At 40.5% G+C, this 17,172-nt stretch overlaps 1 protein-coding gene across 3 annotated transcripts in view; it reads right to left on the reverse strand.

Moving 5' to 3' along the window:
• Window positions 1-4,602: 4,602 nt before the first annotated feature.
• The window catches only part of ankrd10a (ankyrin repeat domain 10a), a 39,632-nt gene continuing 27,062 nt past the window's right edge, over window positions 4,603-17,172 (reverse strand). The window contains exons 4-6 of one of the 3 annotated variants that reach the window (XM_071387652.1): window positions 10,912-11,153; window positions 10,564-10,647; window positions 4,603-5,438 (exon numbers count right to left, since the gene is read on the reverse strand). In XM_071387652.1, coding sequence (XP_071243753.1) covers window positions 4,969-5,438; window positions 10,564-10,647; window positions 10,912-11,153 — 796 coding nt within the window. In that variant the 3' untranslated portion in view covers window positions 4,603-4,968. The remainder of the gene's footprint in view (window positions 5,439-10,563; window positions 10,648-10,911; window positions 11,154-17,172) is intronic. The other 2 variants (XM_071387651.1, XM_071387650.1) reach the window with 2 other exon arrangements.

Below are 17,172 nucleotides of genomic sequence, written 5' to 3' on the forward strand. Positions count from 1 at the left end.
TTTGACAAATGTATTTTGTGGTCTTTGACCTACCTTAAAATTAGTCAAGTCACACCTTATCCATCCAGGACTTCTACATCAGGTGGTGTCAGAGGAAGGTCTGAAAAATTGCCAAAGACTCCAGCTACCCAAGCCATATACTGTTGTCTGACACACGGTGCCTTCTCGAATCAACAGGCGCCAAGACCGCTAGTACCCCCAAGCCATAAGACTGCTAAATAGCCAGACCACTAAATTAGTCAATTAATGGGTACCCAAAATATCTGCAATGACTCTACACACACACTACATTGTCACTCCCACACATATCCCTCACACATTAAGAGACTACATATGCACACACACACATACTGACTACAAACATATACACTCATTTGCTGCTGCTACCCTGTTCTTATTTTACTCTTATCTATCCGGATGCCTAGTCACTTTACTCTGCCTTCATGGACATATCTACCACAAGTACATCTGCACATTGATCTGGTACTCCCTGTATATAGCTCCATTCTTGTGTATGTTATTTTATTCCTCATGTGTTAGTTACTATTTTCTTTTTAAAACTCTGGATCATTGGGAAAGGTTCGTAAGCAAGCATTTCACTGTAAAGTGTACACCCGTTTTATTCGTCGCATGTGATAAAATTTGATTTGATTACAGTAGTATCTCATGAAAGCACATGATTGTACATCTTCAGACATGATTGAGTTTGTATTATTAAATCCAACACAACCCTATAATTCCCATTAAAAATAAATGCTAGTTGCACAAGCAAGATAAGACAAGGTCATTCAAAAAAATCATTCAAACATTTTAGCAATGTCATAGAAGCAAAAGGGAAGACATGGTCAAGCACGCAATTTGATAAAACATTTATTTCAGAAGACCCAACAAAAATGAATCTAAACAGGACTGTCATAAGTCAGTTTACAGATTGTCTACATGATAAATACTGTTTGCAGTGCTCCAAGTACAGACAAGGAACAACAAGGTAAAACAAACTCAGTAAAAAACACTTTTTTGTGCCATAATAGATTTGTGTTGGTACAGAACCTACATGCCAAACACAAGTCATTTACCCTTTTGGTCTAACACACACAAAAAAAAACAACATAACATTAGGCATCTGTAACGACGTTCCTCCTCCTCTTCATACGAAGAGGAGGAGTAGTGATTCGACCAAGGTGCAGCGCGTTGAAATGCCATAATGAATTTTATTAAACAAGAACAAAAACGAACTATACTTGAAATGATTACAAAATAACAAAACGAATGTAGACAGACTAGAACGATGAACTGACATAAAACACGCAGAACGAACAAGTACTTACTACAAACAAAATGACAAACGAACGAAACAGTCCTGTATGGTGCAAACAAACACAGACACAGGAGACAACCACCCACAAACCAACAGTGTGAACAGCTAACCTATATATGGTTCTCAATCAGAAGACAACGTCAAACACCTGTCTCTGATTGAGAACCATATAAGGCTGATTACAATAGACCTACACATAGAAACACAAAACATAGAAATGCCCACCCACACTCACGTCCTGACCAACAAAACATACAAAACTAACAGAAAACAGGTCAGGAACGTGACAGCATCGCTGACTTATCATAACTCATAATTCTAATAACCTGCATTTTAAGCAATACCATCACCAGACAAACTAGGATCAGCTTACCACAATCACATCTCTTGCATTACAACACAGACAGTAATAAAATAAGAATTTCAAATATCAAATACAAAAACGACAATGCTACAGTTGAAGACAGAAGTTTACATACACTTAAGTTGGAGTCACTAAAACTTGTTTTTCAACCACTCCACAAATTTCTTGTTAACAAACTTTAGTTTTGGCAAGTCGGTTAGGAGATCTACTTTGTGCATGACACAAGTAATTTTTCCAACAATTGTTTACAGACAAGATTATTTCACTTATAATTCAATGTATCACAATTCCAGTGGGTCAGAAGTTTACATACACTAAGTTGACTCGGCCTTTAAACAGCTTGGAAAATTCCAGAAAATGAGGTCATGGCTTTAGAAGCTTCTGATCATTTGAGTCAATTGGAGGTGTACCTGTGGATGTATTTCAAGGCCTACCTTCGAACTCTGTGCCTCTTTGCTTGACATCATGGGAAAATCAAAGAAATCAGCCAAGACCCCAGAAAATAAATTGTAGACCTCCACAAGTCTGCTTTCATCCATGGGAGCAATTTCCAAACGCCTGAAGGTACCACGTTCATCTGCACAAACAATAGCACGCAAGTTTAAACACCATGGGACCACGCAGCCGTCATACCGCTCAGGAAGGAGACGTGTTCTGTCTCCTAGAGATGACAGTACTTTGGTGCAAAAAGTGCAAATCAATCCCAGAACAACAGCAAAGGATCTTGTGAAGATGGTACCAAGTATCTACAGTTGTGGTCAAAAGTTTTGAGAACGACACAAATATACATTTTCAAAGTCTGCTGCCTCAGTTTGTATGATGGCAATTTGCATATACTCCAGAATGTTATGAAGAGTGATCAGATAAATTGCAATTAATTGCAAAGTCCCTCTTTGCCATGCAAATGAACTGAATCCCCCCAAAAACATTTCCAATGCATTTCAGCCCTGCCACAAAAGGACCAGCTGACATCATGTCAGTGATTCTCTCGTTAACACAGGTGTGAGTGTTGACGAGGACAAGGCTGGAGATCACTATGTCATGCTGATTGAGTTTGAATAACAGACTGGACGCTTCAAAAGGAGAGTGGTGCTTGGAATCATTGTTCTTCCTCTGTCAAACATGGATTCCTGCAAGGAAACACGTGCCGTCATCATTGCTTTGCACAAAAAGGGCTTCACAGGTAAGGATATTGCTGCCAGTAAGATTGCACCTAAATCAACCATTTATCGGATCATCAAGAACGTCAAGGAAAGCGGTTCAATTGTTGTGAAGAAGGCTTCAGGGTGCCCAAGAAAGTCCAGCAAAATGCCAGGACCGTCTCCTCAAGTTGATTCAGCTGCGGGATCGGGGCACCACCAGTACAGAGCTTGCTCAGGAATGGCAGCAGGCAGGTGTGAGTCCATCTGCACGCACAGTGAGGCAAAGACTTTTGGAGGATGGCCTGGTGTCAAGAAGGGCAGCAAAGAAGCCACATCTCTCTAGGAAAAACATCAGGGACAGACTGATATTCTGCAAAAGGTACAGGGATTGGACTAAAGTCATTTTCTCTGATGAATCCCCTTTCCGGTTGTTTGGGACATCCGGAAAAAAGCTTGTCCGGAGAAGATAAGGTGAGCGCTACCATCAGTCCTGTGTCATGCCAACAGTAAAGCATCCTGAGACCATTCATGTGTGGGATTGCTTCTCAGCCAAGGGAGTGGGCTCACACACAATTTTGCCTAAGAACACAGCCATGAATAAATAATGGTACCAACACATCTTCCGAGAGCAACTTCTCCCAACCATCCAGGAACAGTTTGGTGACAAACAATGCCTTTTCAAGCATGATGGAGCACCTTGCCATAAGGCAAAAGTGATAACTAAGTGGCTCGGGGAACAGAACATCGATATTTTGGGTCCATGGCCAGGAAACTCACCAGACCTTAATCCCATTGAGAACTTGTGGTCAATCCTCAAGAGGCGGGTGAACAAACAAAAACCCACAAATTCTGACAAACTCCAAGCATTGATTATGCAAGAATGGGCTGCCATCAGTCAGGATGTGGCCCAGAAATTAATTGACAGCATGCCAGGGCGGATTGCAGAGGTCTTGAAAAAGAAGGGTTAACACTGCAAATATTGACTCTCTGCATCAACTTCATGGAATTGTCAATAAAATCCTTTGACACTTACGAAATGTTTGTAATTATACTTCAGTATTCCATAGCAACATCAGACAAAAATATCAAAAAACTTTGTGGAAATTAATATTTGTGTCATTCTCAAAACTTTTGGCCACGACTGTATATCCACAGTAAAACAAGTTCTATATCGACATAACCTGAAAGGCTGCTCAGCAAGGAAGAAGCCACTGCTCCAAAACCGCTATTAAAAAAAGCCAGAGTACAGTTTGTAAATGCACATGGGGACAAAGATTGTACTTTTTGGAGAAATGTCCTCTGGTCTGATGAAACAAAAATAGAACTGTTTGGCCATAATGACCATCGTTATGTTTGGAGGAAAAAGGGGGAGGCTTGCAAGCCGAAGAACACCATCCCAACCGTGAAGCACGGGGGTGGCAGCATCATGTGGGGGTGCTTTGCTGCAGGAGGGACTGGTGCACTTCACAAAATAGATGCATCATGAGGATGGAAAATTATGTGGATATATTGAAGCAACATCTCAAGACATCAGTCAGGAAGTTAAAGCTTGGTCACAAATAGGTCTTCCAAATGGTATTGGAATGGCCATCACAAAGCCCTGACCTCAATCCCATCGAAAATTTGTGGGCAGAACTGGGACCAAAATTCTCCCAACTTATTATGGGAAGCTTGTGGAAGGCTACCCGAAACGTTTGACCCAAGGTAAACAATTTAAAGACAATGCTACCAAATACTAATTGAGTGTATGTAAACTTCTGACCCACTGGGAATGTGATGAAAGAAATAAAAGCTGAAATCATTCTCTCTACTATTATTCTGACATTTCACATTCTTAAAATAAAGTGATCCTAACTGACCAAAGACAGGGTATTTTTTACTAGGATTAAATGTCAGGAATTGTGAAAAACTGAGTTTAAATGTATTTGGCTAAGGTGTATGTAAACTTCCGACTTCAACTGTACTTGTTCCCTTTGGTAGATGGGCCAAAGTGTCTCTTTCTCCTCTCCATCCCCAGTGCAACAACGATGTTATAGTAACCATTGGATTTTAAGGCAGGCTAGCGGCTCTAGGCAAAGTTGCGTCACCGCTGGGGCAGGTAGATACACTGACTACTTTCTTGGGAAGGGCCAGCCTCCCCCGATTTAGGATCCGTGGTAGTGGTGCATGTCACTGAGCACGGCCTGGTCGTAACACTGCTCCACGCACACCGAGCTGCTGTGCTCTTCAGCCAGGTCCTCTGCCGTGTCCCCAAAGCCATGGTAGTGTCCGTAGTGCAGGGTGTCTCCCAGGTCGCTGGCCATGGCCTCCCAGGAGGGCCGGTGGGACACGCAGCTGCTGGGGCTTCCTGTCAGGTGTAGCGAACCGCACATCTCGTGGGCTGAACGCTGCCGGGTCTCCTCCGCCTCCTGATTAGCTAACCGTGTTGACGACAATCCGTTTTCAGTGGAAGTAGCCAAGGCCGTCAGTCCCCATGGCGTGGAGAAGCCGGTTGACAGCACAGCAGGGTTGTCCCCACTGAAGTGTTTTGGCATGTGGCCATTGGTGGAGATGGCACCGTTCTGTGGCCCATTGTTGCCGTTCGTCTGACCCGTGGTGGCTTTGGGGTCATCTGCTGTTGAAAAAAAGACATGACTAGTCATATTCAAATGTTGGATGACACAAAGAAGGAACACACTTGGCAGGTTAATGAACAGGATTTGGTAGCAACTCTCCAAACACATAAATACGAGGTAAGCATCTTGATTTTGTTTTGCAAACACGTCCTTGTCCGATTCTCATGATACGTTTACAAAAATAAACCTTTGAATATGACCCAGACAATTACTTTACCCTAGATAGATGATTTCAATGTAATTAAATGCCTATCATCACGTCAAGGTCATCAAAAAGGTTAATAAAAATATTACTTTCGAGTATACATTCTCTATCGATGTGCCTTTCAAAAGCATGACAATGTACCAGAAATACATACCCCTGGCCAAACTAGATTTGTACTTACACTAACAAAACATTAATAACTGTCAGAATCAGAAAAAAATCTAGGCGTACTATAAACATTGGTAATTATTTCTATAATGTACAGTTGAAAGATACTGTGTCAGATTAATCACTACCATACCATGCAAATAAAATTGAAAATGTATTATTTGCTAAGGTTTATCAAATATAGTGGCACAGCACAAATCCTTAATTAGCCTATTATACAATGCAGTCCATATTGTGTTTCATTGAACTGATTAAACCACAACTGGCCAATTTTATAGTACAAACAAGTTCATTTCTCATCGCTTTCCTTTGGAATGTAAAATCAGTCAGGGGAGTAAGAAGTCTACCCTTTGGCTCTTAAACAAAGGATTTACAAGGAGTTAAACTTCTTGTCAATAGGGGGGCGCTATTTTCACTTTGGGAAAAAATCGTGCCCAAATTAAACTGCCTCGTACTCTATTCTAGATCATACATATGCATATTATTATTACTATTGGATAGAAAACACTCTCAAGTTTCTAAAACTGTTTGAATTATATCTGTGAGTAAAACAGAACTCATTTTGCAGCAAACATCCATACAGGAAGTGAAGAATATGAAAACGAGGCTCTGTTCCAGGGCCTGCCTATTCAACTGGCTTATATTTATCGATATGCATGCACTTCATACGCCTTCCACTAGATGTCAACAGGCAGTGGAAGGGGGAATGGGGTGTCTAGCTTGATCTGAGGTCGAACAAGAGCTTTTGGAGTGGCAGGTCAGGAATTTCCTTTCTCTACCTAGGCGCACGAAGCACCTCCATATTGTCTTCTGATAAGCGTTCGGTATACACGGCTAATATCTCCGGCTCTGATTTTATTTGATACATGTGATAATAACATCGTAAAGTATGTTTTTTCAACCGAGTTTTATCAGATTATTCAACGTTTATTGGGACTTTTGGAGTTTTCCGTTCTTTGCGTCGAGAGAAACTGGGAACGTCATCAACATTGGCTAGCATTGTGGCGCGAATTCGACAGGAGAAAAGGACATTCTAAAACCAAACAACGATTTATACTGGACCAAGGACTCTTTGTACAAGATTCTGATGGAAGCTCAGCAAAAGTAAGAACAATTTATGATGTTATTTCGTATTTCTGTGGAAAATGTTATTTCTATTCTCCGCCGTTTTGGTTGGCGCTGTCTCGCAATAACGCAAGCTGTTTGTTATGGTAAAGTTATTTAAAAAAATCTAACACGGCGGTTGCATTAAGAACCAGTGTATCTTTCATTTGCTGTACAACATGTATTTTTTTGTAAAGTTTATGATGAGTTCTTTGGTCAGATTAGGTGAGTGTCCAAAATAGCTCCTGACATTCTGCGGAAATGTTGCTACATTTTCACAATGTATAACCACGGTTTGCAGCTCTAAATATGCACATTTTTGAACAAAACATAAGTGTATTGTATAACCTGATGTTATAAGACTGTCATCTGATGAAGTTGTTCAAGGTTAGTGATAAATTTTATATCTTTTGCTGGTTTTTGCGAATGCTATCTATGCGGTGAATAAATGCGTTTGTGTGTTTGGCTATTGTGGTAAGCTAATATAATGCTATATTTTATTTTCGCTGTAAAACACTTTTTTTTTTTTTTTTTTTTTTTTTTTTTAAATCGGGAAATATTGGCTGGATTCACAAGATGTTTATCTTTCATTTGCTGTACACCATGTATTTTTCATAAATGTTTTATGATGAGTATTTAGGTATTTCACGTTGCTCTTTGTAATTATTCTGGCTGCTTTGGTGATATTTTTGATGGTAGCTGCAATGTAAAACTATGATTTATACCTCAAATATGCACATTTTCGAACAAAACATACATTTATTGTATAACATGTTATAAGACTGTCATCTGATGAAGTTGTTTCTTGGTTAGTGACTAATTATATCTCTAATTGGTCGGTTTTGTGATAGCTACCTATGCGGTAGAAACATGGTGAAAATATGCGGTTGAGTCTTTGGCTATTGTGGTTAGCTAATAGAAATACATATTGTGTTTGCTGTAAAACATTATAAAAATCGGAAATGATGGCTGGATTCACAAGATGTTTATCTTTCATTTGCTGTATTGGACTTGTGATTTCATGAAAATTATATTATATGATATACCTGTCCCGTTAGGCTAGGCCAGTCAGCTTTTTTGATGAGGAGGATCCCGGATCCGGGATGGGTATTAAGTAAAGGTTAAACCAAAGCACCAGCTTGTATCTCATTCTCTTAATTTTCTTTAGATCAAACAGGGTATGGGACAAGGTTATTATAGTTGTGATTTTGTATTCGTTTCTATTAGTTCTTCAAAGTTGTTACGGACAGAAAGTAGCCCATGTGTGGGAAGCTAGGAGCCATTTATGTGTTGTTGGCCTTTTGTTGTTTTTTGGGGGATTTTCACATCTTGCCACTGGGGGCAGTAATACAAGCTGAAGGTCAGGTAATAGGTTTGGCTATGTTTAAAGGAACATAATGTGACTTGGATTTGAAAGGATAATCGTCGGTGTCTGACTCAGATTCAGACATTTCTGCCACGCCGTTTATAGTCATGGCCAGCTCTGGTGATTCTTGTTCATGGGTATTCTCTTGCCTGTTGCCTGTTCTCTTGCCATGTTCGCCCCGTTGTCAGTTACGAGTAGGCTCTTCTCGTTTGGTATGTCCTATACGTCCAATGTGCAGTCAATTACCACTCCGGTGTGTGGATGTTAAATCCAATAGAGGCTGAGCAACACGTGGTGTCTTGTTGGAGGAGCGGTGATAGAAGCAGGCTGATATGCACATAAACAAAGCAGTCAGTCTTTTCTTGCTCCAGCAGTCTACACACAAGGTTGCTTTTCATGCCTCTTTTAGAATGTCCTTAACTTTATGGGTTGCTGTACCCATTTGCAAAGCAATCAACACGTTTACTCTAGCAGAGGCAGAAGTTTTAAATTTGGGATCAAGTCCCACTGGGCAAAGACGTCAATTCAGAATCTATTCCACACTGGCGTGGAAACAACATTGATTCAACCAATGTATGCCCAATGGGCTGGTTCATCGCACGGTCTTGTGGACTTGCCAGACTGGATGAATAAATTAACCAATGCTGCTTTAATACATTTTTTACACATTTGAATGAGGTTTCCATGTTTCTGCTCTTTTCATTCAAACTGCTAGTTGGTTGTCCTAACGTTGCCGTGCAGCTACTTGTAGCTTCTGGCTGTCTCACCTTGTCCTTAGCCTGAAATTGTTTGCATGATTCTTTGTGGGCACTGTTCAGATTAACTTTGAGATTGGTTGGGATTTCCCTTTTGCTGCTGATACTATAATACATGGTTCTTTCCAGCGTACTCAATGTACTCAAAATAATCCCATACAGCGCTTTACCTTTTGCTGCCACCATTGCTCACCCTCAGATTTCTTCCCCGTTAGGTTGTGATAGTGATGCACAAGCTAGGCCTAGTTGAAACATTGCCATCTACTGGCAGCATTTTTCCACCAGATTCAGAAAACTAAGTCATGCGTGCTCTGAAACATGACTTGCCAAACCGTGCTTCTAAACCCGGAAGCCAGCTGCACCAATGTGTCAGAGGAAACACCATTCAACTGACGACTGAAGTCAGCCGGCCCGCCATAAGGAGTCGCTAGAGCGCAATGAGCCAAGTAAAGCCCCCCCGGTCAAACCCTTCCCTAACCCAGACAACGCTAGACCAATTGTGCACCACCCTATTGGCCTCCCGGTCACAGCAGTTTGTGACACAGCCTGGGATCGAACCCGGGTCTGTAGTGACACCTCAAGCACTGCGATGCAGTGTTTTAGACTGCTGCGCCACTTGGAGGACGATGTTTTTTATTTTAATTCGTTATACAGTCAAAGATAGAAAAATATTGAAACTAAATGTTCTTCATTATTTTAACAAAAACTGGAAAAACAATTTAGTTTTGTTTACTATAACCTCGGTATTGACAGAAGGGAATATGTAGGGGGCGAACTTGGAATAACACTTATACCATGTAATCAGTCAAAATGTACTTTCATAAACACCCTCTTTCAAGAAAACCTGAATCTACAGGATACATTCATTAAAGCCTTACAGTTTCAGTCCAGGTAGGGATTCTGCCATTTAGTTGTTTGCAAAGCATAAATGGCACGCAGGGATGTGGATATAGTCATATTTTTTTTACACAGGATTCGACTATGGCATAACCAAATTGTGGATGACAGACGGTTGTGGAAAAACAAATGTCATTTTTTGAGGTTCATTCACACAACTACCATATTGGGGAGGCCTATCAAAAACAAGGGAAATCATTCAAACTGAACAGTAAGGAAAGGGCATTTGCATACACACGGAATGGGAAAATGCATTAATGGATTCCATGCATAAAATATGCATGTCTGGATATGTGTGCATTCCTACATCTTGAACATGAATGTGCCAGAAATGCAGAAGGTGTGGGATGAGCTGCTCAGGGATAGTGAAAGTTAACATTGACATTACTAGAAGCTTAATACATTTCTTAACCACTGAACATTTTCAGATGCCTTGATCTTGACAAGATATTAAAGTCAAGACCATAACAACCTAGCTTATACATACACATGATTCAGAGAGTGAAACTGGCTTTTTAAGAAATGCCACTACAAATAGGTGCAGGAGTTTGTGTAGCGGCATAGGATCTGCATGGAGACCACAGTAGAGATATCCAGCTCTTTCGGGGCTGTGGAGGGGCCAGTCCCACCTGAGACGGGGTCTGCAGACTCCATATACATGGTCTCCAGCTCCTCCCCGCAGCCATGCTGCATCCACTTGGGCAGGTCCACACCTGAGGGACGACGGACAGACAGAGCTGAATTAGACATAGTTAATGACCTACTATAAGAATGTCTACAGATCAAATGTTGTTCATTTGGTATCTATAAGAGTTGCCGTTCGGACTTTAATGCCCACTGACATTCCATGCAATTACATTTTTGTAATAGCTAGAAAGATAGTCCAACTGATTCATATCGAATCAGCACATTGGCAAAGATAAATACACACATTTGAACATTTCGCAGGCCCTGCATCAGACTAGATAGGCCCCTACCGTCTGTTCTGGCCTTCTTGATGTGATTGTGCTCCACGCCGTCCAGAAGCCTCTTTCTATTGGCCAGCCCATTGAGACCCTGGCTTTGGCTGAGAGAGCGGTGGCCGTTTAGCGCCCCGTTGGAGTGGAAACCATTGAGCTGGTTGAGGTGGTTTTGAGCGTTGGAGAGCAGCTGGGCGCACTCCCAGAAGCCCTGGGCATGGGCCAGGTCTGCCGCCGTCAAGCCATTAGCGTTCCTTAAGCTGCCCGGTGAGATGGGACCGAAGTTAAGAACTTCCGCAAGCTAAAGCAAGCACGTACAAGACAAGTCACACAGCCCCCTCTATATCCAACCCTGTCTGCTCTACTTCTGCTATCATTCTACAGATTATTGCACTGACTCAGTTACACTGAAACTGACCCAATTCTTATCCTGAAATAACAAAACAAAAATAGACGAAGGATGGTAGAAACCAACACTGCAGTAAGAGATGATTAATGTCCATCTATGGGTAGCATTAAACGTGACAATCCAGGAAAGAATTTTACTTTTCGTAGTAGTTCAGTAGATAGAGTAGGTCCAGCTAGACAGAAGAGGACCAGAGCTTCAACTGCAAAGTAATCCAAAAGTGAGGTTTTAGAGAATGCAGTCCCAAAAAGATAAAATTGTGGAAAAACCTTGTGCTTAAACCAACTGGTAGAAAAAGTGTTCCGTTTACATTTTTTTTTTTGGATAGCAAGGTAGACTGAATAGAATGTCACACCATATAGACAGAGCATCTAAGTTGTTTATAAGGATTCAAAGATGTAGCATTTCTCTGCTTTGAAACTCACTATAATACTCAGTTGGTTGTTGGAGTCAATGAATGATTAATTACATGGTAAGAAGAGTTAACACACGTAAGAAAACTATCCTTTTAAGCACAGACTTGAGAATGTAGGCTATTGCAACAACCTATTGGTCCCGGTTCTCTGGGCCCTACCAATAACTTATGTTCAAATAGTCTTACCAAGAGGATGCCATGTCAACAAGCTCCACAAAGTCCAGATCTTCATGATGTGGTTGATGATGGAAAAATATGATAATTTGCAGAGTGAATAAGAGTGGGATCCATCGAGAAAGTGAAGACCCGGTGTAGTGTCCCTTCATTATAGACATTAGAGAAGCCAAGATCGTCAAGCTTCCTGGATATGGACAGACAAATGTTCAAGTGAAAGCCCCTGCCGGAATGTAGATCTGCGTGAAAGCCATGATCCCAGATGGTATTTCAGGCATTGAATAGGCCTAGAAGTTCAGTCCATATTCATAGCTAACAAGGTTAGATTTTCAGAATGTCTAAGCAGGAACAGAGAAGACCAAAATAATGTTTAATTGAAGTTAAGGAACTGTATTCCTTCCCCCTAAATGGATAATGTGAAAGTAGTAAGGCTGTGTTAACACAAGCAGCCCAATACAGATTTTTTCCCCCATAATGGGCTGCCTGTGTAAGCACAGCCTGAGACACACAGGAAAGGCATGTTGGCCAAGTGACTGTTTGGAATGGACACAGCATCAACATGGATTGTAGCATCCTCACCTTAGACCTGACCATCTCCCACTGCAGTGTGAGCTAATCCTGGTCCGAATTCATGAATGAACAAAACCCTTTAATTAGTCTCGTAACTCACTTGTATAAATGGGCCTCCCAATACTATTCATTGAAGAAATCAAGTCATAAAGTGCATGTCACTAGTATGGGTTGTCTGTACCACAATACATCAAGATGTTCAGAAATCTAATTAAATATTTGTATATTTTTAATATGACTGGTTGAAAAAGTAGAAGATATATTACTTGATCTTTATCTTGTCATTTAAGAAAATATGTTATACCCTTGGTTTTAGTGATGGGAAGAAAATAAAAATCGATTTAGTTATCGGGAAATTATTTGACGATATTTCGTATGGTATCAATTTGACAATATTGCAATATTATTTGTGCGCTAGTTGGCTGTACCTGCGTCAAAACACTGCATAGCTTGTTTTTTTGTTTTTTTTAAGGGAGCCAATTTGTTGTTATCAGCACTTTTATTTGTAGAACTGATCAAAATAAATTCTCAAAGCTCTCCTGTTCCTCTGTAGCAGACATATGGTGGGCAATATGTTTGGAACGTCGAATCGCAAAAAAAGAATATATATTTTTTTATATGATTACAGTAGCGAATTGCAATACATACAGAATCATGAGAATTACAATACATATCGTATCGGCACCTAAGTATCGTGATAATATCGTATTATGAGATCCCTGGCAATTCCCAGCCCTACTTGGTTTCAGTGTAAACAAAATGTTTAGAGAACATTTTCCATCTGACCTAAACTGTCAGTTCCTTAGGCCTCGTCTACCTCATATTTAAAAGAGGTAGCCAAAAACATTACAATATACAGTGCATTCTGGAAAATATTCAGACCCCTTGACTTATTCCACATTTGTTACGTCACAGCCGTATTCTAAAATGGATTAAATAGATTTTTCCTCAATCTACACACAACCTATAATAGCAAAGCAAAAGCTGTTTCAGAATTTGTTTAAATGCATTACAAATAAAACAAATACCTTATTTACTTAAGTATTCAGACCCTTTGCTATGAGACTCGAAAATTGAGCTCAGGTGCATCCTGTTTCCATTGATCGTATTTGATGTTTCTACAACTTGATTGGAGTCCACCTGTGGTAAATTCAAATGATTTGACACGATTTGGAAAGGCACACACACCTGTCTATATAAGGTCACACAGTTGACAGTGCATGTCAGAGCAAAAACCAAGCCATGGGGTTGAAGGAATTGTCCGTAGAGATCTGAGACAGGATTGTGTCGAGGCACAGATCTGGGGAAGGGTACCAAAACATTTCTGCAGCATTGAAGGTCTCCAAGAACACAGTGGCCTCCATCATTCTTAAATGGAAGAAGTTTGGAACCACAAAGACTCTCCCAGAGCTGGCTGCCCAGCCAAACTGAGCAATCTGGGAAGAAGGGTCTTGGTAAGGGAGGTGACCAAGAACCTGATGGTCACTGACATAGCTCCAAAGTTCCTCTATGGAGATGGGAGAACCTTCCAGAAGGACAACCATCTCTGCAGCACTCCCCCAATCAGGCCTTTATGGTAGAGTGGCAAGACAGAAGCCACTCCTCAGTAAAAGGCACATGACAGCCCCCTTGGGGTTTGCAAAAAGGCACCTAAAAGAATAAGAAGCAAGATTCTGGTCTGATGAAACCAAGATGGAACTCTTTGGCCTGAATACCAAGCGTCACATCTGGAGGAAACCTAGTCAGGATCGAGGGAAAGATGAACGGCGCAATGTACAGAGATCCTTGATGAAAAACTGCTCTAGAGTGCTCAGTACCTCAGACTGGGGCGAAGGTGCACATTCCAACAGGACAATGACCTTAAGAAGACAGCCAAGAGAATGCAGCAGTGGCTTCGGGACAAGTCTCTGAATGTCCTTGAGTGGCCCAGGCAGAGCCCAAACTTGAACTCGATCTATCATCTCTGGATACCTGAAAATAGCTGTGCAGCGACGCTCCCCATCCAACCGGACAGAGCTTGAGAGGATCTGCAGAGAAGAATCTGAGAAACTCCCCAAATACAGTTGTGCCAAGCTTGTAGCATCATATCCAAGATGACTCGAGGCTGTAATCGCTGCAAAAGGTGCTTCAACAAAGTACTGAGTAAAGGGTCAGAATTCTTATGTAAATATAATATCAGTTTATTTTTAATACATTTGCAAAAATGTCTATAAACCTATTTTTGCTTTGTCATTATGGTGTACTGTGTATAGATTGATACATTTTCATCCATTTTTGAATAAGGCTGTACATAACAAAATGTGGGAAAAGTCAAGGGGTCTGAATACTTTCAGAATGCACTATATATTCCACAGGTGGTAAATGTCAAACTTGTTTGGCATCAGAAGGGTTGGCACTCAGAGGGCTGTGGGCAGAACATTGGTTCTGGCAGGGACATTCTGCTGCTGGCGATAGCTTCTGTAATTACATTGAAATTAGGGAATGTTAAGACACTGTCTCCCAACACTGCAGCATCAGTCAATTGTACAGGGTTGCTCATTATAGCAGCCTATATCAACGTCGAACAGATTTTTGGGTGCATTGCAACAAAGACAAGGGACTTTACATTGAGCCCTGTGTTAGCGCGTTTTTTTCTCTTCTCAAAACTATACGACCAGATGATTACAAGCACACTGCACATGCGTACTAAAATGAGCTTGATTGCAACGAAAAACCAACAAGAATAAACTAGTGATTTAGCTGCTCTTCCGTTGACAGACAGCTTGCTGTAACTTGTTGTCATCCAGGTTCTCTATTCTCACCCCTCAATGAAATAATGACCTATCAGGAGCATAGGAAACCATAAGCCTGATGAATGTAAAATACTTAATATAAGAGAAGTAGTAGTAGACTTCATTCAAACGTTTCATCTTAAAATTGCAAAATAATGTGTGCCATTTGAAATAACTTTTTACTATTTTCATTTGATAAATGAAGATGATATGTAACTCATCATGATTGACTTGATTTAGTTACATATTTCAAATATGGACAGTGCAGGGATATCCCCCCCCGGTCTTGATAAGAAATTATTATAGTTTGTAAAGACACATTGTAATTACTGGATTACATAAATTGGAAATAAAAAATTAACATGAGCACCAAAATTTGTTTTCCATTAGTATCTAGGGTAAATTACCACAGCAGATTTGCCATGGTAAATTAGGAAATACTTTATTTCAGTTGTACGGAATGATTGTCAAATTGATACATCGCTTTTAGGATTAATTATGATTCATTTTTCCCGATGATAACCACCAGACGGCGAAAGTCTTCAAATGTTGGCAGCGATCGGGACTAAAATAACCTTGGCATCTACTTTAGGGAGTAGTAAAATCGGTGGCCAATGATGGTTGTAATTGAGATCAGCTGTGCAGGAGATAATCTTGTGTTAGTACGCTGACCAATGTTCGTCGAAATAGGCCCTACGTGTGTGACATGTGTGACATGTGACATTCATTTGGTCATTACTACTACTTATGGAGATTGATCATTTATGAATTCAGACAAATGCAACATAGGCCTAAGCTCTACTTTATTCCTCATCACTTGTATAACAAGCTCAAAAAATGTAGTAAAATAAACAGCAAAATGCAATTAGTTGTAAGTTAGAATTTCAAGTGCACAATCATATCACATTACAAATGAAATGAACAGATGATTTGCATACAGCTATTTCCCCAGTATACCCCAGCTATCCACTACTTACAAATAAAATGTTTCCAAACATGATCAGATTTTTTTTTTTTAACTGTCTTATAAACAGACATTACTTAGTATTGGGGAGTCACCTGGAGAGTCGCTCTCAATGCCAGGCAACCTGCAAGGAAGAACCCTAACCCAACACCTTTGAATGGTCTGCTCATCTATTTTCCAATCAGTTCACCTATTTGCGATCAGTTGAATGGAGGTTGGTTGTACCCAAATCCATAGATCCTAATAAAAATCAGTTAGGAAAGCACCATTTTGGCTCGGTCCCCAAAAATATAAATAAATAAAAAACTCAGTGATCATGTTTGCTTGGGCTTTCTTTCAGCGCGGAAAGAATAGGACTACTGTTTTGCCTTGCAACACTAACATCCGGATACCAGGGGTCCATGAAAACAGACCAATATAGCAACAGTGTTGGCTATTAATAGAGAAGTCTGTGTATGCAATATCCTATGATGGACTTGGGCCTGGTGCACATTGTATGTATGCCAGTGGCTCCTGTCGTTATTTAGTCTGATTATAAAATAATGAACAAGATGCTTATCAGGCATCTTGTAAACAAGGATTGATCTTTTTCTAACGGCATTGATTGAGTCTATGGGATTTATACCCTGTCAAGACTGGGTATTAAATTAGGCTTACTTCTCTTGTCTGGCATTGAGAGTAAGACCTGTAACAAAAGTTGCTAAATGCATACTAATGACTCAATTGGACTGCATTCTGCACCATTTCTGATTTGTAAATCCTGAGCTTGACCAATAATCCTATGGTTAGTTAGCAAGTATCTGAATAAAATTAGATGAACAATTAGGTAAACTAAACATGCAGGTCTAGACATGACTATCATGGCTGCTATCCTAGCATTAAAACCAATCACTGCAAGAAATACCTTGACAGTTTGCCAGTGTGTAGAAACCAAGCGATAGTGAGAACACTCAATGCCACAACTGTAAGATGTTCGCTG

This window comes from Salvelinus alpinus, chromosome 38 (genome assembly GCF_045679555.1).
Source record: "Salvelinus alpinus chromosome 38, SLU_Salpinus.1, whole genome shotgun sequence".
Classification (NCBI taxonomy): Eukaryota; Metazoa; Chordata; class Actinopteri; order Salmoniformes; family Salmonidae; genus Salvelinus; species Salvelinus alpinus.